This window comes from Gossypium hirsutum, chromosome D01, assembly GCF_007990345.1.
Source record: "Gossypium hirsutum isolate 1008001.06 chromosome D01, Gossypium_hirsutum_v2.1, whole genome shotgun sequence".
Classification (NCBI taxonomy): Eukaryota; Viridiplantae; Streptophyta; class Magnoliopsida; order Malvales; family Malvaceae; genus Gossypium; species Gossypium hirsutum.
In genome coordinates this window covers 57,813,177-57,840,198 of record NC_053437.1, presented here as the reverse complement: position 1 = coordinate 57,840,198, position 27,022 = coordinate 57,813,177, and the positions used below count along the sequence as shown (strand labels likewise).

At 33.4% G+C, this 27,022-nt stretch overlaps 4 protein-coding genes and 1 long non-coding RNA gene across 5 annotated transcripts; 2 read left to right on the top strand and 3 right to left on the bottom strand.

Annotated features, from left to right (window-relative positions):
• The first annotated feature begins 696 nt into the window (after positions 1-696).
• LOC107922018 (serine--tRNA ligase) lies at positions 697-3,965 on the top strand. The gene is made up of 9 exons (XM_016851843.2): positions 697-978; positions 1,070-1,140; positions 1,235-1,396; positions 1,489-1,594; positions 1,826-2,019; positions 2,310-2,413; positions 2,501-2,684; positions 3,056-3,235; positions 3,457-3,965. Exons 1-9 carry the CDS (start codon positions 846-848, stop codon positions 3,664-3,666), a joined length of 1,344 nt encoding a protein of 447 aa, XP_016707332.2. The 5' UTR covers positions 697-845; the 3' UTR covers positions 3,667-3,965.
• Positions 3,966-4,089: 124 nt separating this feature from the next.
• On the top strand, positions 4,090-6,749 carry LOC107922020 (malate dehydrogenase 2, peroxisomal). Its single transcript, XM_016851845.2, has 9 exons — positions 4,090-4,588; positions 4,664-4,879; positions 5,030-5,344; positions 5,471-5,560; positions 5,647-5,730; positions 6,013-6,048; positions 6,148-6,237; positions 6,326-6,420; positions 6,513-6,749. The coding sequence occupies exons 1-9, from the start codon at positions 4,526-4,528 to the stop codon at positions 6,583-6,585; spliced, it is 1,062 nt and encodes a 353-aa protein (XP_016707334.2). The 5' UTR covers positions 4,090-4,525; the 3' UTR covers positions 6,586-6,749.
• Positions 6,750-7,009: 260 nt separating this feature from the next.
• LOC107922019 (uncharacterized) lies at positions 7,010-10,873 on the bottom strand. Its single transcript, XM_041087493.1, has 4 exons — positions 10,499-10,873; positions 8,766-9,266; positions 8,298-8,648; positions 7,010-7,951 (listed from the first exon to the last, which is right to left on the bottom strand). The coding sequence occupies exons 2-4, from the start codon at positions 8,871-8,873 to the stop codon at positions 7,139-7,141; spliced, it is 1,272 nt and encodes a 423-aa protein (XP_040943427.1). The 5' UTR covers positions 8,874-9,266; positions 10,499-10,873; the 3' UTR covers positions 7,010-7,138.
• A 1,258-nt stretch (positions 10,874-12,131) lies between these two features.
• LOC121213965 (uncharacterized) lies at positions 12,132-13,678 on the bottom strand. Its single transcript, XR_005909557.1, has 3 exons — positions 13,607-13,678; positions 13,051-13,135; positions 12,132-12,379 (listed from the first exon to the last, which is right to left on the bottom strand). It is a non-coding gene; the product is annotated as an uncharacterized lncRNA (long non-coding RNA).
• A 6,632-nt stretch (positions 13,679-20,310) lies between these two features.
• LOC107921877 (transcription factor bHLH25) lies at positions 20,311-22,367 on the bottom strand. Its single transcript, XM_016851700.2, has 4 exons — positions 22,024-22,367; positions 21,442-21,945; positions 21,012-21,359; positions 20,311-20,921 (listed from the first exon to the last, which is right to left on the bottom strand). Exons 1-4 carry the CDS (start codon positions 22,057-22,059, stop codon positions 20,847-20,849), a joined length of 963 nt encoding a protein of 320 aa, XP_016707189.1. The 5' UTR covers positions 22,060-22,367; the 3' UTR covers positions 20,311-20,846.
• Positions 22,368-27,022: the final 4,655 nt, after the last annotated feature.

The window sequence follows — 27,022 nt, the reverse complement described above, 5'->3', positions numbered from 1 at the left end:
GGTAATCTAAAATGGTTGTAGTCCATGGGTCAGATTGAGAAAATGACTCATGTTATTACTATGATGTTGTTATGTCTAATTGGAGAGACAATTGTCTTGGCTATTGGAGTTGGATTGACTCTTAGAAATAGAGACATGGATGTGATTGTCTAAACTAACGATACATCTTGTAAAACCAATGTCTAATTAGTCTTAGATCCCTTTATGGATTAATTCACTTTATAATATTCATAGTGTGTCTTATCTAAATCTTGAGCAAGTGAACGGCCATATATACTTAGCTCTTGTACTTTGAATATTGAAACATATGCTCTCAAGAGAGTGGGTAGAAAGCTGGTATGTTGGATATATGACTAAATGATATGACTTTTCTTATAATAGTGGAATCATAGCTTGATGTAAGAGTAAATAAGATTCTCTCATTGACATTGTATGGATTAAGAAAATAATATGGACCTCGGGTTATTTGTTTAGGACAGATGATTTTATCATTACTAATACAAGTAGTGACAAAATAAAATGGTGATCATAAGATAAAAGTGTTAAATCTAAGGGATTAAATTGGTTAATTTTTACTTTTTGAAGTGAATCGTAATTTGATTTAATTTAAATTAAAAGCAGCCCAAGAAGCCCAAGCCCAATTCCTTTGTGTAAATTGACGTAACAATTTCAACCAGGCAAAAAGCCCTGTGGGCTGGGGGTGCAGAATAACTATCACAGGGAGGAATAGCGCGAACCTGTAAACAAACAGTATGAGAAACTAGGGTTTTCGTATTCTTTTACCTTTCGTCTTTAGGGTTGGTTCAGTGTCGATTTCAATCCCTTGTCGATTAAAAAGAAAAAAAATGTTGGACATCAATTTGTTCAGAGAGGAGAAGGGTCATAACCCTGAGATCATTCGCGAATCATTACGGCGTCGTTACGCCAACGTTCAAGATGTCGATGCCATTATCGACCTTGACAAAGTTTATCGCCAATGTAACTATCTAATCCCTCCTCTCATTCTCTCATTTCGAAATGCTTTGTTTTTTTTTGTATTTTTGTGTGTAATGCTAAATTTCCGGTACAGTGTTATATGAACTTGAAAATCTGCGAAAAGAGTTCAATAAGATTAACAAGCAAGTCGCTCAACTTAAAATTGTGAGTCTCTCTCACTCTCACACACACTCTCTCTTTTTAATTAGTCGTGGGATTTTCTTTATTTTTTTTTATGTTGGAATTGATGTGAAAAAAGGCTAAGCAAGATGCAACAGAGACAATTGCCAAGACAGAGGAGGTTAAACAGAAAATAGCTGAGAAAGATGTTGAGGTTAAAGATTCTTGGGCTGTTTTAAAATCCAAATTGGAGAAAATTGGTAACCTTGTGCATGACTCGGTTCCCGTCAGTGATGATGAGGTGACTGACTCTGCAAATTTTATTCATTTCCTTGGTTTTTGATTGCTAATGCTTTAATCAGGGTAATTTACTGGACTACCAATATATTGCAGGCAAATAATGCTGTGATTAGAACTTGGGGTGAAAAGCGTTTGGAGCCTAAGCTGAAGAACCATGTTGAGCTCGTCGAGCTTCTTGGGATTGCAGATACAAAAAAGGGTAATTGTATTTTTCAGGGTTTAGCATGCTTTGCTGTATGTAATGGAATATGTTGTTTATTGGTTTTAAGATGTGTAGGGTCTCTCTTTAAGCTATGAGATAATAGAACATTAGGCTGTATTTCACATGATGAACTTTGTGTTGTTTTATGCATGAATTCAGCTGGCAAATTGAATTGGATTGTTTCACTTGGCATCATTTTAATTGATGTTCCATTGTCCTGTACTATAGGTGCTGATGTTGCAGGAGGTAGAGGTTACTACCTAAAGGGAGATGGAGTACGTCTCAATCAAGCTTTGATCAATTTTGGGCTAGATTTTTTGGAGAAAAGGGGGTATACAGCATTGCAAACTCCATTCTTCATGAGGAAAGATGTTATGGCCAAGTGTGCTCAATTGGCCCAATTTGATGAGGAACTTTACAAGGTAACATTTGTAGATTGCTTTAGAGATCTCTCTTCTTTCTATGTACTAGGATGGTATTGGTATCTTTACAAATTGTGAGATTTGAACTATATAGAATTGAGATTGTTTAGTTCTTGTTATTACTTTACATGCGATCAAGTGTTCTTATTATACATTAGGAAAAGGAAAAAAAAAAAGTTGCTGTTCTTTATGGTTAGGATGTGCAAATCAGTATCCAGGCATATTCCTTTCACCAATTATTTCATATTCTACAATAAGAAAGCATGACTGGTGTTGTTGATGTTCATTAGGTGACCGGTGAAGGTGATGACAAGTATCTTATTGCAACTGCTGAACAGCCACTCTGTTCTTACCATGTGGATGATTGGATCCAGCCCTCTGAGCTACCTATAAGGTTCTAAGCATGCAAAAGAAGTGATGGCTGTATGTGTTGCAAAATGTTTTTTTGGTTGCTATTTGTTTATGCAATTTGTTTTCCCAGATATGCTGGATATTCATCTTGTTTCCGCAAAGAAGCTGGTTCACATGGTCGCGATACTCTTGGAATTTTTCGGGTTCATCAATTTGAGAAAGTGGAGCAATTCTGCATTACCAGTCCAAATGGTAATGAGTCCTGGGACATGCATGAGGAAATGATTAAAAACTCCGAGGATTTTTATCAGATGGTATAATATTTTTTTTTTCTATGAATTGGTTAATTACTACACATCACTGATTTCCAGTTTTTCACCTAATCTCATTTTATCTATAATTGGAGCTCGTTGAATGTTGGTTTTATCTGTACTAGTGAACCTTATCAGTCTAGATTCATATTTACTTCCCATGCCTTGTGGAAGGGTCATTTGTGAAGTAATCTTTTGGTTTTCATTGTGAAACAGTATCACTTTTAGATAAATAAACTGGAGTCTTTTCCCTTCAGCTCAAAGTGGCCCTGATCTATCTTTTAATAGAAGTTCACCATGCACATAAAATTTTCCATTGGAAGTCTCGAGGCTGAAGAGTCTTTACATGGATTAGTGTGAATTTTAATTTGCAGCTAAAGCTTCCCTATCAAGTCGTGGTGATTGTTTCTGGTGCTCTTAATGATGCTGCTGCCAAGAAGTATGACTTGGAAGCATGGTTTCCAGCATCTCAGACTTACAGAGAGTTAGTGTCATGCTCAAATTGTACAGATTACCAATCAAGGAGGCTAGAAATTAGATATGGGCAGAAAAAGGTTGGTTATGTTGGCTTGTCTTGTTATATATTGAAAGCAGAGTGCAAGTGTTTTGGAAATATATATCGATTCATACTCTTTTTCCCCCTTCATAAGAGTGCGTATTGGTTTAGCAATAATCTAGAACTACTTCCATACTTAATACCTATCATTCTTGAGTTCTACCATTTAAATTCCAGTTCATGCTTTGTGATTGCTTTCTGTTGTTAACCTTCTTGCAGAACAATGAACAGGTGAAACAATATGTTCACCTGTTGAACTCTACCCTCACAGCAACCGAAAGGACAATATGCTGCATCCTTGAGAATTACCAGAAGGAAGATGGTGTTGAAATACCAGAAGTTTTACGGCCATTCATGGGTGGGAAGTCCTTCCTTCCTTTCAAGACCAAACCAACTGCTGAAACTAAAGGGAAGAAATCAAAGGCCTAGTTATGTCTCACCAAACCATTGGTTACCATTGAAGGAACAAGCGCTCAGATTGCCTGAAAACTAGTTTTGTTTTTCAAAAATTGTGGCCTACTGCCATCACGACACTGAATATATAAATTCAATTGTTTTGTAGTACTTTGCAAAAAAAAACCCCAGCCATGATACTGTGACAGACATTATAGACTTGGTGTTTTAAGTTATTGGATATCCTTTACAAAATTTGTCATATAACTGTAACCAAACTACCATAAATTTGTTTTAATTTTCTTTCTGATGTGCAATATAATCGATTTTTCTTCTTTTTGGAGTATTACTGCTACGTTCTTCTGAAACCTCTCCATCTTCATATATTGCAATCGCCAATAGGTTATGGTACAGTTTTTCTATATAAAAAAAGATGAAGGTAGCTTGCTTATTTGTATCTCTTGGACTAGAAGACAGATTAGTGCTGATTATTTTGGTAATAAATAATAATGAATTATAACTTAGATTTGAGGCATTTGGTTCAGAGGAGTAGCAGCCGTTGAAGTAAATATTTGATCATATAACCGTAACAGGTTACAACATTCAGGCCCCAAAAGTTTGAGCAGAAAAATCGACATCTCAAGTATTTTATCACCCTGAAAATAAACCCAGACCAAGTCTTTTAGAGCCACATTTCTCTTTGCGATTAAAGATAGGATAAGGACTTCAAAAACTAGTTTCCACACAAACTGAATATATATATGCATTTATGTCAACTTCACCGTTATCTCTTCTTTTGGTCTTCTGTTTAAATCCATTCATTCTTTCCAAGTAGTACGTAATATTTTAACCCCCAACCCCCACTATCTGTCCATCTTTCAGTAAGAGAAAGGAAATGGAGTTTAGTTCAGAGGCTAACCAGCGCATTGCCAGGCTCGCAGCCCATCTCCAACCTCAGGTTCTCTTCTATGTTAGTACAAGTTTTATTAAGTAAGGTGGCTTGCTTGTTTATTATATGTGTTGGTTGTAACAGATGGAGGAAAGTTCTATTTTGAGGCGAGCTGACTGTAGAGCGAAAGGAGGGTCACCAGGGTTCAAAGTTGCTATCTTAGGAGCAGCTGGAGGCATTGGCCAGCCTCTTGCAATGTTAATGAAGATGAATCCTCTCGTCTCGGTTCTTCATCTTTACGATGTTGTGAACTCTCCTGGTGTCACAGCTGACCTCAGTCACATGGATACTGGTGCTGTGGTAATATTTCCTTCTCCAAAGACTTCAATTATTCAACAGTGAAAACTAGTTTTCTAAGATACCATAGGCTATGCTTTTGAATGAAGAGCGAATTATTATGTCAATTACATGTAAAAATCGAGAGTAAGTGGAATGCTTTATTGGTTATAGGTTCGTGGTTTCCTAGGGCAGCCGCAGCTTGAGAGTGCGTTGACCGGCATGGACCTTGTGATCATACCTGCTGGTGTTCCAAGGAAGCCTGGAATGACAAGGGATGACCTTTTCAACATCAATGCTGGAATTGTCAAGACACTTTGTGAAGGAGTTGCAAAGTGCAGCCCAAATGCAATTGTTAATCTGATCAGCAATCCAGTGAATTCTACAGTTCCAATAGCAGCAGAGGTTTTTAAGAAGGCCGGTACTTACGATCCAAAGCGACTTTTGGGAGTGACAACTCTTGATGTCGTCAGAGCTAACACTTTTGTGGTATGCATAACCATTTTATTGTATTCCACATTTTCCCACATAAAGCACCAAGAAATCACATAGCATGTAGCAGACGATTTCTAGTTTTCACTCCTTAGATAACCAATTTTTTTGTTTTGGGTGCAGGCAGAAGTCCTGGGACTTGATCCTAGAGAGGTTAATGTTCCAGTTGTCGGAGGTCATTCAGGAGTAACAATTTTGCCTCTTTTGTCACAGGTCTTCAATGTTATCTGCAAATTTCACTTGTTTTCGCTTTTGGTAATCTATCATCAGTTGAATTTACTTTATTTCAATCTTTGCAGGTCAAACCTCCAAGCAGCTTCACTCCTGAAGAAACTGAATACCTAACAAATCGCATTCAAAACGGTGGAACAGAAGTTGTTGAGGTATCATAATGTTCTCTTTTTCTTACATAGATTGCAGAACCAACAAATGAAATATAAGTTAGAACATGTTTTGACATTTCTTAGTCTGGTCTCTGCTGCCAATACTTCAGTCAACTACTAATAAAATCGCATAAGCCTATCTGTATGTTTGGAAGCTAATTGTTAAATGCATAATGGCTAGTAACTAAGACCAAGTTGTTAGATAAAAAGGATTGACTACTGAGGAAAATTGCTTTATTATTGTTGTTGTTATGGGTGAATTCATCTTTTTCACTTATGCAGGCAAAAGCTGGGGCTGGATCTGCTACTTTGTCAATGGTTGGCCATTCTACCTTCACTTTGTACAAGTGCTTTTTTCCTAAAAAGTAGAAATTAATGGATAAATTAAACTAAAGGGAAGCCTTTAAATGTGTATAGGCATATGCAGCTGTCAAGTTTGCAGATGCATGTCTCCGAGGCTTGAGAGGAGATGCCGGAGTCGTGGAATGTGCCTTTGTAGCTTCCGAGGTACCCTCTCAAACAATTTTTTTTTTCATGCCAACACCATTTTGTTGGTTTTGCATTTGCACATGTTCTTTAACAATCTCGATCTCAGGTTACCGAACTTCCTTTCTTTGCAACCAAGGTACGACTTGGTCGTACTGGAGCTGAGGAAGTCTATCAACTAGGGCCTCTAAACGAATATGAGAGGTATATTTTTTTTGTCAGAAATATAAATGATTGTTATTATTTTAGGTAGAGATAGCAGATTATGCAGCGAATTCCTGTTTGATTGGTAATAGGGTTGGTTTGGAGAAAGCAAAGGAAGAGTTAGCTGGAAGCATTCAAAAGGGTATTGCCTTCATCAAGAAATGAAATTGTTGCTGCTGAGCTAATCTTTTAATATAAATATAATATAAGCTTCTTATATCTGTTAAAAGGGCTTTGTATATGTTTTGGCGCTTAAGAACCTCTATTGAGACCTAAATGCCATTGATATACTCTTCTGGTTAATGCAGTCAAATTTTATGCTTGTAAAAGATTAGCATAGTTTTACAAAATAGTCTGCTTGGCTCTTTAAAGCTTATAATTTCGTTCACAAAAAGTGACCTACAAATTAAAAATAGCATGAACATTTCTATTTTAAGATTAACTTCAGTACATTAAAAAATCATGACGACTACAACGTTCTCCTCTAATAAAGATTTATTATTCTCAATAATACATTGTTAAGTTTTTTAGAATTTGCTCTGATGCCAAACATCATAATTTACGTAGATTAGAACCACTTGAAATAAAATTATATAAATTCATCTTTACCTTTATATTAAATATATTAATGAGGGCCACGGAATAGAATAATCGATTCATCTCATCTTTACCGTTCTGTATAACTATTTAGACTCTTGATCCTTTTCCCTCTAACAATTTACAAGGTGAAGGGATTTGAAGGAGTGTAAACAACAGGTGTGGAAGACATGGTCATGTTCCTTGCTAGCACGTGTGGTGCAATTGCATCCTCCACAGCAACAGGGTTAACCTGCATGATTCTCTCCGGTATAACATTCTCGCCATCAACCTTAGCCAGTACCTCAAAATGCATACTCACTATCTCAGGCTTTGTCCTCCACTCTGGAAAGCCCTCCAAATTAAACCCATCTCCTTCTTTCAACTTCTTCTCGATCCCAAAACCAATCTTCACAAATGTTTGAGCTGACACATCAGCCTTCAGTAACTTAAAGTATCCTTTCTTGTTTGCCTTTGAATCCAGCACAGATGATAGCAGTCTCTCGAAACCAATTAAATTAGCATTGGAACCATTGATGGACGCAAAAGGCCACATTGTAGAGAAATGCTTTGGGGTTAGAACTGTAGCGGCTTCTCCTTGTAAATCAATAGAGGAGAGGGCATCCATGGTCTTAGTTTTAGACATTGAAGATAATTCCACAAGACCAGGTGCAAGTCGCTTAAGCTTCAACTTGTTATTTGAAGAAGATGGGACAGTAAGGGAAGTTGGGCCAACAATGCGAAGAGAAAGGAGTGGGGCGTCTTGACTGCAACAAGCACGACGAAGATGCTCGGCAATAGCCATAAGACCAGATGCGAATCCATTATGAGTTCTGTTAAGAGGTAACGGAAGATCAATTGGATGGCGCAGGCTAACTGATCTTGCACCCTTGACAGTTACCACAGCGCCATCTGCTAACATTACCTTTTTCAAGACACCAGCATCCACATCATGCTGCATGATTTAACCATCAACAAGATCAATCAATTGACTTGAAAAGATTACACACACACACACACACACACACACACACACACACATCCTATAGTCATACCTAAATGGGAAACGGTCCCAAAAAGAGAATCTAAATTCAAAGGCAAAAGCGAAAAACTACTTCGTTTTTAAAAGAAGTTACTTTAGTACATCTTAAATTGCAGAGCCAGCAAATTCCCAAAATCCAATTAGGGTACCTTATTTTTTTTAATGCTAAATGCTAGGATTCTGAAGCACTACATTCCCTAGATCAAAACCTCAAAGAACAACGTTTTTTGTTATAGAAAAAAAGGAAAATAGAACTCACCGGCAAGGAGATTCGCATATCTTTGGCATCTTGAATCCAGAGTTCCATGGGTCCAGCCAGCTGAAACGGGGCCAAAACGGGTAACCCATTGTCCGATATCCTCTTATGCTCCACCAACCCATTTTCAACTCCGGGTCTAGCTGGCTCTTCCACCCTAAAAATGGGCAAATCAACATATTCCCAACGATTTACATCCTCCAAGAGCTTAAAAGGAATCACTTTGTTATCGATTTCAATGTCGAATTCATATGCCACAGAATGGCCCACAAGGGCATCTCTGAGATCGAACCCTGAAATCTTAAAATCATCGGCTTGGAATCCCAATCCCTTCACAACTGCCTCTTTTAAATCCTATATAAAAACATCAAAACCAAACCAATCAAATTAGTATTTGAAAAAGAAAAAGAAAAAGAAAAGAGAATCCAATTGAAAAAAAAGAAAGAAAGAAAGAAAGAAAGAAAAGCTTACAGAGATGGCCTTAGGATAGGGAGTGGAAACCAAGGCGTTGGAAGAGGATATAATCGCAAATAAAACGAAAACGAACAGCACGTCACAAGATTTAGGATCGGCGATCATGATCGTCGTCCACCCACCGCAAACAACCACCGTAAAAGAAAAGAGGAAACCGAGATCGGAGTCGAGGTTAGAAGATTGTGGTTGGATATTTCTATAATCTTTTGGGTTAAAAGTATGGGTAGTATGGGAGGTTAATAGATGAGTGGTGGAGGATGTAAGGGGAGGTGACGTGGCGTTACACAACCAATTAGAAGCGGAAAATGATGCGAATAAAAATTGTGATTGGTTGGGATTTGTATGGGCCCCGTTTCCCTGTTGAGCGGGTGGGAGATTGATTGTTTAAAACGGTAAATCAAGATCTTCCATTTTGGCATCGCCCGGATTCGAACTGGAGACCTTCAATGTGAGACTGACGTGATAACCAACTGCACCAGGACACCTTTTGGCGATTTGCTATTTATAATTAACATAATTAAACTAGGTTAAATCCTGCTATTAGTCCTTTTTTTTTGCAAAATTTGTGGATTTAGTCTCTATATTTGAATTTTTTTAAAAATTTTCTGTCCTCGTCAAATGATAACTATTTAATTCATTAAGTTAAGTTATGCTATTTCTAAAATTTGATGCGGGAAACATATTATCATATATGTAATGTCATATCAACTTCTTATTTCCATATATTACTCACTAAAACTTTAGTTAAGGATTAATGACCGTCATTTGCATCGAGATTGAAATTTCACAATTCGAAAAGTATAGTAACATAGAATGATTTCAATTGGAGAATATGAACTAAACCTACAATTGTACACATAGTACAAGACTAATAATTGAATTTAATTAGATAGATTTAACTACTATGGTTTGTTTCAAGACAAAAATTTCACATTTTGAAAAGTATAGGAACTAAATTTACCAATTTGGAAAGTACAGATATTAAAATTGATCAGATTAAAATCAATAACTTTCACAAAATACAAATATTAAACTATTGTTACTTTTAAGGAATGAAAAGTTTTGATAATTTAATATATTTATTTCGACTACCAAAAATGTACATACCAATTTTTATGGTTTCCATTTAAGTATCTTGCAAAGCACTTATGCTAATTGATTTTACTTATTTTTTGGATGTGATATTTATATTAAAATATTGTAATTCTCAAATAAATGAACTTAGAGTTAAAACTGAATGATAATAATGCAAAATATGTAAGAAATTAACACATTATGATAAATTATATAAAATATAAGATGAAGTAAGATAATATATATATATATACATAAATTTGGCATCAAAGAACAAATTTGTATTTCAACTGAATCATTATGATAAACTAAATAAAGCGAGATAGATGCAAGAATAAGATAAGCACAACACTCATACCCAAACGTGTAAAAATATATATATCCAACCAATTATTAGCATGTATATATAATTCATGATACTTTGGATAAAAACAAATTACAAACATGAACATATGCTAATTATATACATAAACACAATACGGATAGAAAATTGTCATGAAATCGAGATAAATCAATTATTAACATGTAAATTTTAAATAATTTTATAATATTTTGATTAAAAAAATAATAGGATGTTAAATATTTCTTCCTAAAATAAAAATTCTTTAAATAACTAATTTTATCTTACTAGAAATACCCTCTCTTGGCCCCTTTACCTTTCTCTCTCATTTTGTAAGCTCGAGGTAAGTTGTTTTGGATGCCCGTCAGTCCTCCTCCTTCTTCTCTCATTCCTCTTCTCCCTCCTTCCCTCATTCTATTTTCTTTGTTTTGTTTTCCTTTTGTTTCTTCCCTCGTTGTGTCTTTTCCTCCCCTTGTTGATGGTGGGTTTCCCCTCTCTCGTTGGCAAGTGATCTAGGGTGCCGACACCCACCGTACGCTCTTCCTCCGCCCCTCCCTTCCCCTCGTTTCTTTTCTTTTTCTTTTTTTCTTCCCCATTTTTTTTCTCTCTCTGTTGTTGGCTCTTCCCTTGCTGGTTGTAGGGGAAGGATTTCCCTTTGTTGGGTTTTTTCTTGTGGAGGTTTTCTCGAGCCTTAGAGGCTCGTGTTTCTCAGTTCTTATGTGTTCTGTTTCTTGAGTCTTCTATGGCTCGTTTTGGCTGTTTTTGTTTTCTAGCAACTAAACATTTATTGTTTCAAGTTCGTTATGTTGTGTCCACCACCACCAAAGTAATGACTTGGAAAGGGGCTCAACGATTCAAGGTGACGCGCTTGCTTTGTTTGCTAGCAACCTTTGTCTCAACGTGTTAGATTCATCAAAGGAGTGGCTTGAGTCCTGCTTTGCTCTCTCCCAGGTGGTGGAGGCTTGTTATAAGGGTAGTTTGTGTAACACCCCTAACCCGTGTCCGTCACCAAATTAGGGTTGCGAGGCATTACTGATCAAAGTACAACTCAGAACAGACATTCATTTCAATTCAAGTACCAAATAATATAATCATTTCAATTCTATTCGTCTAGTATAATTTTAAACTAAACTAACATGCTTCGATTCTATAATTTGTACTCTACCCAAATTAATATTCAAAGATTATAACCAATGAATCATGGCAATCGAATACTTAACTTATAACTAAGTATAATTTATTTCATATACCGATCATATATTAAGACATCCATTTGTATAAATCTATTTCATTAACTACTTTCCAAAAACGCTATCTATAATTGTGCACTTCTTCACATTTTACTAAGTCAAGCCAAACCACATGATTTATTAAACATTTATATATATATACACGACATTAACAACTTCACATAATGGTCAAGTATAAAATTTAGTTTTATCATATTATGCACATTTTACCAAAATAATAACTACCAATTTTATATATAAAATAGCCGAATCAAATCATACCATAATTACAATACCCCTTGACTAATAAATATCCAAAATACCTATCTATCATTTATCAAATTCATAAATCACATATAAGGCACATTTTAAACTCAAGCATTTAACTTAACAACTTAACCATTAATTACCAAAATCACGAACAAAACATATCATAAGCATGAATAAATATATTTTACCTATTATTAGCCAAATATAAATACACACCCTTTACCGTTTCCAAAATACATATGCACAATCGACCTTTTATCCATATATTTTGTCATAAAATTTATCCTCTGATAATCCAACCAATTTCACAACTAGAATCAAAGCTAATTGTACCATTTATAACCATACCTAAAAATCCAATATACAAGCAATCATATAAATATAACTTAGCTCATATAAACTTATCATGGTCTAAATTACAACCATCACCACATTAACATCACATAAGCGAATCATAAAACAAATACATTACACATATATATCATGACTAAATATTCACAACCATTAGCAACATGAGCAAGCCATTTTCGCATGGCTTGGCTATATATATACACAATTCAAAACCAATCATATCAAGCTAGACTATACATGCCATAAGTCATAAATACAAGTTTTCTTTCAAATACCAAAATAGATATCGATAGTGTGATGATGCTCCTCAACAATCCTGATCCCGAGCTCGAGCTAGCTTTCAAAATCTATAAAACAACGAATAAACATACAAAGTAAGCTTGGAAAGCTTAGTAAGCCATAAGAAAATAAATTAACACAAGAACATTCATAATTCATTTTAAAACAACCAAACCTAACTAACTCCGTACATATATATAATCTCATTTCTCATAAAGTTCACATGATCACTATAATCATCAACACATACCTTTTCTTTCAAAGTTCGTATAAACTTAATACTTACCTTAATCGTTTAAATCAAACTCACATTCGGTCTTGCCATGCCTTTGCCCGTAGAACCATTCGGAATAAAAAAGGATACGCAGATAGATCAAAAAGCTCGTACAATGCCAACGTCTCAGACGTGGTCTTACATGCAATCAAATAACGATGCCACTGTCCCAAACAAGGTCTTACACGTAATCATATACGATGCCAATGTCCCAGACATGGTCTTACACGTAAATCTCAAATCGATGCCAACGTCCCAGACATGGTCTTACGCAAAATCACATATCAGAATCCTATGGTTCGTACGGGGCTTTCGGATGTCGTAATTCAATCGTATCAAGCTCGTAAAGAATTCTCCCATGCATAAAATAATTCAACATTTACACATATATTCATTAAAATTCAATTCGGCATTTATAATACATATACATTCAAATTAACGACATTCATTTACTTATGAACTTACCTCGTACGAAAACGAACGGATGGAATTGACTATTCGACCACTTTCAACTTTCCCCGATCTAATTCCGCTTTCTTTTGTTCTTGATCTATATAAATTCAAATTTGGCTATTTAATAACACATTTCATTCAAATTTATTCAAAACACATAAATGAGAAAATTATATTTTAGCCCCTAACATTTCACATTTTTCACAATTTAGTCCATATTTCACAAAACAAAAAATACTCAAAATTTCACTAAACCCATGTTCGGCCGAATTCTCCTTAGGTCCCTAGCAGCCCATTTATTTTATTTATTTCACATTTTTACCCTTAAGTTTACAAATTTCACAATTTAGTCCTTACACATTTTTATAAAAAATTACTTAATTAAACATAATAATCTAACAACATATATTTATTTTTCATCATCAAACAAAAAAAAAACAACAAGCTCTCTTCAATGGCAAATCAAAAAATCCACATCCAATTCAAAAATTTAAGCATGTGCTAGCTAGTATTCAAAGCAACGATCTCAAAAACGTAAAAATTTTCAAAAACCGAACAAAGAACATACCTAATTTAAAGCTTCATGGTGCCGAACCTAAAACACAAAAATGGCTTCTTTTTTCTTCAAGTTTCGGCAAAAACAAAACTAACTGCATGGCCATTTTGTGTTTTATTTTATTTAATATCATGTTATTTACTTTTTACTATTTTAACCTTAATGAAAGCTTAATATAAATTACTTGAATCATGGATGTAAATGTCCACTAACCTTATAATGGCATATTAACCTTTTAAGGACTTCCCATAAATCAAATCATAAAAAATTAGAATATTAACAATGAGAATGCCACTTTTACTTTTTATGCGATTTAGTCTTTTCACAAATTACGCACACAAACGGATAAATTAAATCACGAAAATTTCACACATGTCAATTCACATACTATAAGCACAAAAAGTAATATTAAAGTATTATTCTGACTCAGATTTGTGGTCCTGAAACTACTGTCCGACTAGAATCTAAACCGGGCTGTTACAGTTTGCTTTGTCTAGTATGACTTGACTTTATGTCAAGCGTGCATATCGTGTCTTGGTTGTAATCTCTTTTAAACTTCAAATGTATCCAGGATGGATAGTATCTCTTTCTTTGTACTGATGTTACAGTCAAAGATATTATCTTTAAAAAGAATCTCATTAAATTAAATCTGAATGCAGCACATATATGATAGGTTAGGATTTGTATGGAGCCCATTTTTGTGTTAAGCGGATGGGTGATTGATTGAACCACATCGTTTGGTGCATATGGTAAATTGTAAAACAACATTTGTGATAACCAGCTACACCACCGACACCTCATGACTTTGCTATTGAAATGTTCATTATAAGTGTTTTCCATAACTTACACTCATTGTTATGCTACCTGCCATACTCTGTCACACTTGGCTCTCCTAAGGACTCGAAATTAAATAAGAGTCGGAGAGCTAATTGTATATAAATAGAAATTTGCGAGCTCTAATAAGATATGTAAGAACTTAAATGGCTGATTGAGAATGGTTGGATTTCAATTCTGATTTAGTTAGATTGGAACCGACTGGTTCCATAGTGGGAAACAAAATTATTAGGATTGAGTGGTGGTATTGGCTTGTGGAAACCATTTTATTTTACTAAAAACTGTGGTATGGGATAACTATTTTTAATTATATCTCTTAGGTTGAATGTTATTTATTAATATTATTTACTGTCGTTAATTATTTATTTGTTAAGTGAATTAAACAGATTAATTATTATATAAGGATTATTGATTTATTTTCTCCTGCTAGAGTTTATGCTAGTCTTAAATTCATAAAATTGAGATAATCACTTGTATGAAATAGGTTTAAAATTGAAAATTGTTTTGTAAAATGACCGAGCCACCTCAGTGGCGAATTTGACCTCTCTAGCCTAGGTCTACTGTCTAGGGTAGGTTGGGGAGGTTACACATTTACTAATCAACTTTCAATTACATACATAAACAAGGAATTAATTCAATGAGTTGATTGTAATTTATTCCATTACTCACCTTATACTTACTAGTTAATCCATTTCTAGAGTCTACCAACTCATCCATATTCGTTTTGGCCTCTAAGGCTCGATTCCTTTTTGCTTTGAATAAAAATATGCTTACTTTCCATTTCAAATTCATATATGCACACATTCAAAATTTTGAGCATCATTTTAGTTCATTTCGATATAAACAATTAAACTTATCATTATTTTTCTTTATTAACCCAACTTGAACTCGAATGAATATACGGATCGTCCAACCAAAACACCAAACTGGCATTGAAGTGCATTAATATAAAAATCAAGTAAGCGAAATTGGCACGTAATGTGCATATTGGTGCTCGAAGCGCATCCTGGCGCACAAAGCGCATACTAGCACACAAAGTGCATCCTGGCGTGTAAGTGTATAAACCTATACACAATTCAATCCTATGACATGTTAATTATATCCAACTCAGCCCGACTAGTTAATAGGGTATTAATATTCAATTCACATTACATTATGCACAATTCATCATCAATATATCATATAAATAACATATTTTCAACTCAATTTCATACCAATCATACTTTATCAATTTAATCATACTACTTCCTATTTTATTCAATTTAGTTCTTATTTCGGTATTCAGACTCAACCAAAGCAATTCAATCGAAACATTTCATATTGTCACCATAGAATTATCCTAGAAACTCATCAATCAATAAACATGCATACAAAAATCAAATATTTCTATCTTGAATCATAAAAGTACAAATCAAGGTTTCACGCGTCACTTGTTGATGATTTTTTATTTTCCTTTCCTACTCGTCTATTCTGTACTGTTGATAGCTATGAATAATCATAAAAACACATCATATTATCAATTTCCAGCCAAAACAAAATCAAATACTAAATTTCACATATTTTTCAATTTATTCAATTTAGTCCCTAAACCCGATACAAGCATAATTTTATATCTAGACCTTCAAGTTAAAACCTGATTTCACCAAAACTCATTAAGGACCCTATATTTTCTATCATATCAACAATTAATGACATATTTTCATTTTATTCAATTTGATCCCTAATTTACAAAACTAACAATTAAGCATTACAAGTTAGTCATTTTCATATGCTAAGCTTAATTTTTAACAATTTAACACCTAAATCATTCAATTCTCAACCACTGAAACTTTCTAAAACTTTAACAATTCCACAAATTAGTACATGGGTTACCTAAATCAAGCTCCCATGATTCAATTCCATAAAAATCAAAGAAAAATTGTTAGGGACTTACTTGAAATTAAGGCCAAAAAGCTTGAAAACCCTACAATGGCGTCCTCCCCTTTTGTTTCAAAGTTTTGGATAGTTAGAGAAGATGAAATTCACCTCTCCTTCCACTAATTTCACATATATATACTTAATTTAAAGTTAATTAGTTTAATTAATTATGTTTTACTTAATTAAACTTGAATTACTTGAATTAATTAACATGCATCATGCTGTCCACTAACATATATTTAGAATAGGTCTATTTTTTATTTTAGTCCTTTGTTTAATTTCTATTTAAGTCCCCAAGCCTTAATCTAATTAAAATTTTATAGCAATTAAACTTTTACAATTTAATCCCTGAGCCATAATTACTCGCAATTTCGGTTAAATCACTTAACCAAATTTCAATTCATCAATATAGTAACTCTGGAAATATCTTTATTAAATATTTATGGGAATCGGATCCTAAAACTATCTTTTCTGGCATTACTAGAAATCGGGTTGTTATAAAAGTCGTTATCAAGCAACACTTTCATTACCATATTATTGAGATATCGAGACACTAGAGTTTCCTCCATTGTTGCGGTATGCTAACATGTCTTTTTTTTTTCAATCTTAATGAGGAGGCAACCATTATATAACATTAAAATTTGGATTTAAGAATTTTTAAATATATATAATAGTTTACAACATATAGAGGAAGAAATTTTGAGGTTTCTATGAAAAATAAACAAATGAGGTTGGTTGGTTATAGAGTTTAGAATTAGACTTTTGTTAGGGTTTTGAAATGGTTGTTTAAATTTTCTAAAATTTTCCTTTTTTTAATAAGGATAGTATATAGATTAATGGCGTTGTTTAAATTATACTTACTCTTATGAGATTAAGATTTTGTTAAGCTTTTTAAATGAAGCCTACATCCACATCCTCATATGTTAGATCCATTTTAATCTTACGTGACATTTTTAGTTTTATAAAAAATTTAAATGGAGCTTAATATTATAGGTGTCGAGATTCATTTAAATTTTTAAAAATATCATGATTTCGGTTCATTGGTAAGGGATTAGGGAAAGAGTTTGGGTATTAATACAAACTTCGATATCTTTAAGTGTCAAGATTCTTTTAATACTGAAATCCATTCCTTTGATCACTTTCATAATTTTGATAGGCTCGAAAAACTTGACAGCTCTTAAAACATAAAAGATCTCGACAATGATTAGGGTAGAAATATCTTCTTTAAAAAGAAACACATATTTGAAAATAATCTCAAAATGCATATTTCAGAAATACCCTCAAAAGCCATTTAATTGTTGCCATAAAAAATAAAAATGTTTCAGTAAAAAAAAGGGGGTCGATCAAAATTGAATGGAAAAAGTATTTTTCTGGATTAGATAAATATAAAAACATTGATAGAATCTGTAGGAATTGCTAATTTTTCTACTCTAGGCATAGAGCTAACAGCATCACTGTGATCTTTTGAGGGGACTGAGATTCTATCAATAATAATTAACTCACTCAAATTTATTTCTAAAATTTCATTGTTTTTCAATAATGATATATCATATTATCATTCAACGATAGTGTTTAAAACTCGTACGTGAATGATATATTAAATATTTTATCTTTAAATTCAAATCATTACACATGGAGCTAATTTCAGACAAAATATTAGAGTTGTGAGCTGTTGTGTTTTCATTTTATAGATTGTCTAATCAATTAACAAGATTAAGCTTCTTTTGTGTTCCATCTTCCAAACAGTTAATAATACTAATAATTAGATTTTAAAGTTATTGTGAGACAAGAAAGGTTGAAGCACATCAACGAATCTCCAAATTAAAATATAATATTCAACCAATAACACGTTTATTTTTTTAATGGTAAAAAATTAATCACTAAACTTACTCCAGTAAAGAATAATGTAAAATAAGAATTCGTACCAAATATCCAGTTAGTTTTGTTCAAAATGTAGAAATGTAAGTCATGGCAGTGGCCAATGTCCTCTCAGGGGTCATAAAGATCCAATATCTCTGTCGTGGCGAAGCCAAGGAGCTGGCAAGGGCTTCGGTCTCTCTTAAAAAATATTTTTTTTTCTTTAAGTCCCTTTATAATTTATAAAATTTTAAATTAGCAATGGTAAAATTATACTTTGGCCCATCAAAATGATAAAATTTGATTTAATTATTTAAAAATTATAATGGTGAACTTGTATTTTTACTTTCGAAAAAATATATAATTTAATTCTAATCCCAAAATTGAATTTCTGGCTCCGCCCCTATATCACGGGACAATGATTAAATTGTACTCATGTTAGCTTGTAAGAGGGGAATTCAATTTTTTTAAAAGAAAGTTCAAATTCAATTATAAATTTTTTAGAAGTAAAAATATAAATTTATCATGTATTGATTTATGATTTTATCATTTTTAAGAAGATAAAACAAAATATTTTGTATTTTTTAAGATTGAAATGAAATTTTACAACGTATTAATTTATAAATTTATCATTTATGAAAAGACAATGTGGAATATGGCTCGCATTTCGGTTAAATTAGGACAAAAACAAAGAGCGATGATGAAATAGGGGAGAAGCAGAAACGACGTGACGACATGTCATGCAATTTTCTCGATTTTCTTCTTCCAGTCAAATTCTGATTATTTGTCCCTGTCAAACTCTGATTAGTATAGATTATTTTAACATTATTTGATCTACGAATTTATCCTCTAAATAAGCCATTTTTACCCTGGAAAGATTAACCCATAACACATTTAAGTATTAGCTTTTACAAGCTTTCATGGAATTTTATGTTTAAGTTAGGTTCTTATTTTCGGGTTTTGAGGTTTAGTTTTTATCTCCATCCCTGTACTCTTCGTTTTTGCCGATTTAGTGAAATTATCTTTGCTGAAGAGGGGTTTTTTCACGTAAAATTTGTGTGTTCGATCTTTTCAATTTCTTTACTACTTTTCTTGTTTGTTGCTTACACGGGTTTATCCCCAACAGATGAATTTTTTTTCCTCTTTTGAGAGCTAAAACTTGGCTGCTTGTAATGTTTTAGATTTTTGTTGACAAATAATTAAATATATTTTTATATATTTACTAGGTTAGAAAATTATTTTCTTACTTGTATAGATTTCAATTAAAAATCACATAAAAATTAAAGGCGAGGACTAAATTGAATAAAATCAATACCTAAAACACCAAATCTAGAGACTCCTTTGCATAACTTTTTAATCACACCAAGGACTAAATAAAAAATATATCAAATTAGCACATAAGGACTAAATTTAACATATTTAAAATCAATTTAATTGATAACTAAAAGACATGAATATTTTGATAAATAAAAAAAAACACTATTACTATAAAACCTCAAATTTATTCATTATATTTTGTTGATCTTATGGATGACATCTACAAACACATCATTTATATCAGAATTTTATAATATCCATTCTAAATTTATGGAAGAAATTAAAAGGGCAAAAAAGCAACACTAAAGAGTTGAAAAACATGAGTTCACCTTTTAACCAATTAAACAGGTTTCAACGCTAAATGAAGAGAAAAACCAATTGCGGTCACAGAAGAAATGACACATCTTCTCTTTTGATAACGGGTTGAACAAATTCCAAATCACCAGCACAATTTCTGAATTTTTGACATAGCTTCATCCAACTGTATCAAACTCATCCTTTTTTTCTTTTTCAAACATAGATTTAAATACTATAATGATATTTTAGCTTAACACCATCAATTCTAAAAATATATTTAGGATTTGACAGTTATCCTAAAAAGATTAATACAGTAATTATATAGACAAAATCAAATCAATGAATCTCCAAATCAATATATATGCCAAGGTTTTGAAGTGTCTGATTTTGTCCATATTGTCACAAACAATATCATGAAAGTACATATATGCCATGCATGTTTTTCTATTTTCTTCTGCTTTTACAAATTTGGGAATTTCCCAAGACCACAAACATCATAAGAAAGTATAACTACTTTACTTCATTAATGTTTTTTTCAAACTATTACAAAACCAGATTGTGATATATAAGATATTATTACAAAGAAGAAAGAGGCTCGAGGTTCCTCTAAAACACTCCAACAAAGGCCAGTTTGTCCACTCACCTAAAAAAACCATGTTTATTTTTCCACCCTTTTCAACCTTGGAAATAAAGGGATACACGACATCATATATATATATATATATATATAGGCTTGGTTGAATTTTCAACCTCCCAAAGAAAAACCAAAGGAGCTGTCATGTCATACAACAAGAGGGATTAACCCAACATGCCCAAATAGTAGGACCATGCAAAAAAAAGAAAAAAGTTGACTGGAAACAACAATCCTCTTGTAAAAATAAACCTGATCTGATCAGCTAACAGTGGCTTGATGATGGTGTTCAATGGTGGAGCATTATAAGACCTTTGTTTTTCAGACTCTGAAACTATATATATATGCATACCAAGATAGAAAAGCTTATTATTATACTTAATTAAAAAGGAAATTTGTTCACATGAGCGATTCAAAAGCTGAACGAAGCTTCTTCACAAAATCCTTAACTGTCATACAGAATTCTATATCCATCTGCCAAAAAAGAAAACATAGACATAATTGAAGAAAGTACATGAAATAATGATTTGTTCAATAATTGTCACAAAAAACTGTAAAAAATACCTGAGCGACAATTGTTATGTCAAGAGCAGAACTCCCAAATGTGACGGTATTGCTATTGATGACAGTAAGGTGAGATTTCTCGAGTTCAGACATGATTTTCTCGGGGAGTCCTTTTCTTTTCTCACAGTGGATTCTTACAAGAACACTTTTGTCACAAAACCTTGCTTCAATCTCTGGTAATGGCTGATGAAAGTCATCAATATTGTCCGCGGCGGAGAGATGGGATTTCTTCACGAAAACAACTGATTCCATTGATTTCTTTCTAGTCTGCTCCTCAAGTGTCTTCACTTTCTCCTGCAGTTGTTTCAGGTACTTGATAGCATCTCCAAGCACCGACGCCTTGTCCATCTGTCAATCACTTTGCAACTTTAACAAAATACGTAAACCCGTACCAGTATGTATATGTATATATGTGTGTGTATATTTGTACCTTCTTTAAGCCAGGAACAATAGCAGAGAGAGCTATGAATCGCTGGCTGAGCTTTTCACGGCGTTTCCTTTCAGCCATGATATGGTCTTGTGTCTGAGAAATTCCAAGCCTCTTAGATCCATGGCAACCCTTAAGCACATAATTCTGGGTTCCAAAGGGGTTTTGAGAGAACAAGATCTCAGAAGGGAAAGGTTCCATGCTCTTAGAAGAAGCAGCTTCTTCTTCTTTAGGCTTCAAAATCCCCATTGGATTTATTACGTGGTTGGAAGCGGCAAAAGAGAGAGCGTCAGGAGAAAAAACAGAAGCTTCAAGGTTTGATGCATTGCATGAATCCCCCCAGCAGTTGGTTTTAAGCTGCTTTGGAGGTCTACCAATGGCGCCACTGTAATCCGGATAGTTATCAACAGCAGCTGTTACTGGGAGGAAACTGAGCTCGTCAAGAGAGTTCATATGCCACTGATGGAACAAGTTAGGATCCTCCATTATTCCCTGAGGATTTGACATCTGTTGCAGACACACGGTACTTAGAACAAATGAATCAATAACATATAGGAACAAGAAATAACTTGAAAAGAGTCTTACAAATTCAGGTAGCTCTCTCATTGAAGAAATCTCCATTGAAGGAAAAGGTAAATTTCCCTTTAATGATTAAAGCTTTCTAATGTAAAAAAAAAAAAAAACCTCCAGTAAAGCAGGAACATGGGAGCACCAACTTTTGGAGCTGTCTTGCGGTCTTGCCTGTTTATATAAATCCACCAATACCTAGTTGTCTCACGGGTTCTTGATGTGAAAAGACCATTGAAAATGGACAGGACTGCACCAAAATCTCTATACTTCTCTACATTCATGACAGCATAACAGCTTAATGCATATATAAATAAAAGAGTGGGTTGTTTTTGCTGACAAATAAGCCATTTGTTTTGGTCACCTCTTCCATTTTTGTTGTTTTGCAGACTTTTAAGGAGCATCTCCAACTAGTCGTTGAAAATTGATTCAATGTTGGAGATCTAAGTGACCCCAAAAAGTTGTGGTCCCATATCCATCTAACCAGGGGTGCATGCTGTTTAGAAACAATAGTTAAGGAGGAAACGGTGTCGCATTTGAGTAAGGCAGTTGAAATTAATGTGATGGCTAACTATGATTGCCGGGTTTCGAATTCTGAAGTTTCGGTTGACTAGGTTGTGATTTCAGCCAATGTGGTGGCGATATCTGTCTAAGAATGCTGCACTAGATTAACATACAGTCCATCACACCGGCCTATAATGAGGTCGGCTAATCAGCGCCCAATTATGTGATAATGAAGCTCCCGAATTAGCAGTCTAATCACCCCGGTTACACTTTTGGATCCAGTTTCAACTTCTTTTGAAATGTAAAAAGATTTAAATATGAATATTAAGTTGGAACATTTAATATATATATATAATTAGGTGAAAGATAGATCTATTCATGGGTCGGGTTTGGAAAAAAATATAGACTCAAAAAATGAGTTGAATAAAAAAAATAAGGCCCATTTAAAAACGGGCCAAGCCTCAGGTAGGGTATTTTTTGCTTAGGCACAGCCCGGCTCGAATTCACTAAAGGATAATTTTTTTTTAATATTATTTTTTTATTTTTTCTCTCTATTTTGCTACCATTTTACTATTATGTTGCTATTATTTTGTTATTACTGTTTGGATATTGTATAAAACTTATTTTATTGTTAATTTTGTTATTATTTTAAAGACATTTGTTAATTTTGTTATTATTTTAGAGGCATTTGCTTATTAAGTTGCATCATCTTAGTGTTATTTAAGCATACATATTTTTTTAAAATTTATTTTTAATTTATTGGGAAATATTTATTTTGATGTTTTTAGTATTTTTGATGTATTATATATATTTTAAAATTATATAAAAATTAATATGGGCGGGCCGAGTCGGGCCTAGGTTTTAACATTTTTATCTGGGTCGGGCTTGGGCAAAATTTTAGGCCCGGGCCTAGCAGACGGGGCTAAATTTTTAGTTGAACCCGGCCATAACATGGCCCGGCCCAGCCCATGCATACCTCTAGTGGAAGATATATTAAATATTAAATTAAAACGATTATATTTTTAAAAATTTTAAAATATATATATTATCGAATTTGAATAAAAACTAAAGCTTATGTTTTGAGCTATTAATATTATATAAACTCGACTCGACTTATCCTGTCGCACATGACACTTTTAATATATACATGTATACTAAATCAAATAGTTTTTGGTTTAATTTCGAGATCAAAATGAAAAACCTTTTTTTGTCATATGATATGTTGCAATAATTTAAGGAAGTAGTTTAAGATTCAAAATTGATAATAGCATTCTCTCCTATCCATTTGTAAGGTATCAAAAGAATAGGTTGTTAAATCAAATGTCTCAAAATTCCCAACAGGAATCCAAAATATAAAAAATACTATTATTTTAACAAACAAAAAAAAACAATTATAAGTTTGTAGCTGTCGTTTTCGATAATATTGTTTTTAAAATTTAAACTCAAATTTTTTTAAAAAAGTATAATGTATCTTATCATTACACCTAATATTTTTAAATTTAAATCTCAAAATAGTACAAACAGAAGATAACACGTACTAATGTAACATATTCTCAAATCCATAAATTTGGTGGATGTTTTTCTAGTAGAAGATTTGAAATATCAAAAAAAATTATGAATTTGATAAATTAATACTTTTTTATACTTTTCAAATAGATATTATATTGAAACCCAAGCAATTTATACTAATATTATAATATTAATAATTAAGCCTAGGGTTCATTGTCATTACTTGAAGAACAAGTTAGGGTTTGGGATCACTTGCCATGGGGCTCCTTAATGTAGTTGGTACAAATGATTGCTCTAGTTATGCAGTATCTAAAAAATGAAATGCCCTTCTTATTTGTTGGGTGTACTTGATGTGCGAATGAATGTCTTTTTAAGGGAGAAAAAGGCAAATCATTGATACCTACTTGAAACCATATTTGATGTATTTTACCATTAACTCATTTGATGTTTTAAGAGGTGACTTCCATTAATTCATGTGGTTGAATATTTAAAAGCTTCCATATATATGTTTTTCTCATAAGAAGGAGAAGCCATGGCAGTGCGAATTGGGAATCAGCCTGTGTTAGAATTGAGTGACGCAAATCTTTATTTAAATAAAATACAATGATAAAATAAAATAAAAGTAAAACCTATATAGAACTACACTTCTTTTATTTTATTTTAGAATAAGGTTTTTTAAACCTTATTAAATCCATCTATTTGATATTGATTAAAATAAGGTGTTTCAATCTTACTACACTCCTTCTATTAAAATATGGTTTTACAAGCCTATAAATAGACATAGTCTACTCCTCTTGTAATCATTTCGAATTCGACATAGTGAATTATCTTTTCCTCTGCCCATGGTTTTTTCCTAAAAGGGTTTCCACGTAAAAATCCGTGTTCTTTATTTTTCTTTCTCTTCTTTATTTGTGATATATTGTCATTATCGATGTTCTATTTTTTCACAAATGGGTATCCGAGCTTTCGGGTTATTCATCTCAATCACGGTAATAGCATCTTTGAAGTATGAAATTCTGCTATTGGATCGCAACACCAGATTCGCGTTGTGGCAGATAAAGATGTAGGCAGTTTTTACACAAATGGACTTAGAGGGTGCCCTGCTAGAGATAGATAAGATGCCATCGACATTGACGGAGGAAGAGAAGAAACGTAAAGATCGAAAGGAGTTAACACAGTTACATCTGCATTTGTCTAACAAAATTTTACAAGATGTGATGAAGGAGAAAACCGACGCTGCATTATGGAAGAGGCTGGAACAAATATGTATGTCGAAAACTCTAACCAGCAAACTGCATCTGAAGCAGCATCTTTATGCTCATCGTTTGGAGGAATGTCCTTCTATACATGAACACTTAACAGTGTTTAAAGAAATTCTCTCAAACTTGGAGGCCGTAGAGGTTCAGTATGATAAAAAAAATCTAGGGTTGATTCTACTTTGTTCGTTGCCTTCATCTTATTCAAATTTTATAGACACGATTTTATATAGCCTCGAGTCTCTCACAGTTGATAGTGTTTATGATTCTTTGACCTCGTATGATAAGATAAAGCATCTTGTGGTTAAACTCGACTCTCAGGGAGAGGATTTTATTGTCTGTAAGAGACAAGATCAGAATGCTGATGATGATCGAGAAAGGACACAGGAACAGAATCCTCGCGGTAAATCTAAGGGTAGTTTGAAGTCTTCAAACAGAGGTAAAACTTGTAACTTCTACAAGAAGATAGGGCACATTAAATCTGAGTGCTATAAGCTACAGAATAAGATCAAAAGAAAGGCTACGAATCAAAAGGAAAAACAACCAAAAAAATCTAGTGAAGTTGATATTGTAGAAGACTACAGCGGTGGTGAACTTCTAGTCGTTTCTATCAACAATTCTAACGTAAGTGAGGAGTGGATCCTTGATTCGGGTTGCACCTTCCACATGAGTCCCAATCAGGATTGATTTACAACTTACGAAATAGTGTTTGGAGGTGTTGTTTTGATGAGAAATAATGCTTCGTGTAAAATCGTAGTTGTCGAAACGATTAAAGTTAAGATGTTTGACGGAGTTGTCAAAACACTTAGTAACGTGCGACATGTTCCAGAATTGAAGAGAAATTTAATTTCGTTCAGTACTTTTGGTTCAAAAAGGTACAAGTACACAGCTGAAAGTGAGGTTTTGAAGATTTCTAAAGGTTCTCTCATTATGATAAAAGGTGGTGTGTCGTTGGAAACACTAAAAATAACCTATCCCTATAATAAAATAATGAAAAGAATAGTATAAGGGAAGTAGGGTCAAATTCTCAGGGACTGGATTTGCACAATTTCTTGTTCCTCGAGATCCCGAGCACAATTATGCCCAAAAAAAGTGGCGTGCCTGGAAAAAAAAACAAAATTAAAAATATGGAGGGGTTAAAATTGTATAAATTGAAATTGAAATTATAAAGAGAAACAGAATTGAGAAAAGAGATTCTTTGATGACAAATTCCAGCCTCCGGTTATCTCGATTCTCTTTGGGTTCAATCCTAGGCTTTTAGGTGATCCTTCTCATAATAGAATAAGCTAGTTATAATGGAAGAGGATGCCTATGACCACCAGCTCCACTTAGATTTTAGACTTACGATTTAGAAGAACCTGACTCTAGCCAACTGTCACTTTTGTGGGATCGTCTTACATTAGATCATCATTTCTTAATGGCGAATGCCACATTATTTTGTCTCTTGGGCTCGACAACCACTGATGTAGTAAGCTAACGAACCGACTGTGCAACCTTCCCAAAACATACAAAGCGGCTGCCTTTGCACAAGATGAAAAGATCACTTTTAGAAGGACATGGACGGAAGCGTCAGTCCCGTAATGCGGAGAAATGATGAATACTCATTGAGAAGGGTAAGTGCAGATTCTAAGCCTCATGAACCTTTTTTGGGGAATCTCGACAACCTTTGGATAGATGAGTTAAGTGGCTCATGCTTTTTGGGAAAAAAGAAATAAGTTTAATCAAATGGAATTTTATTAAATAATAAA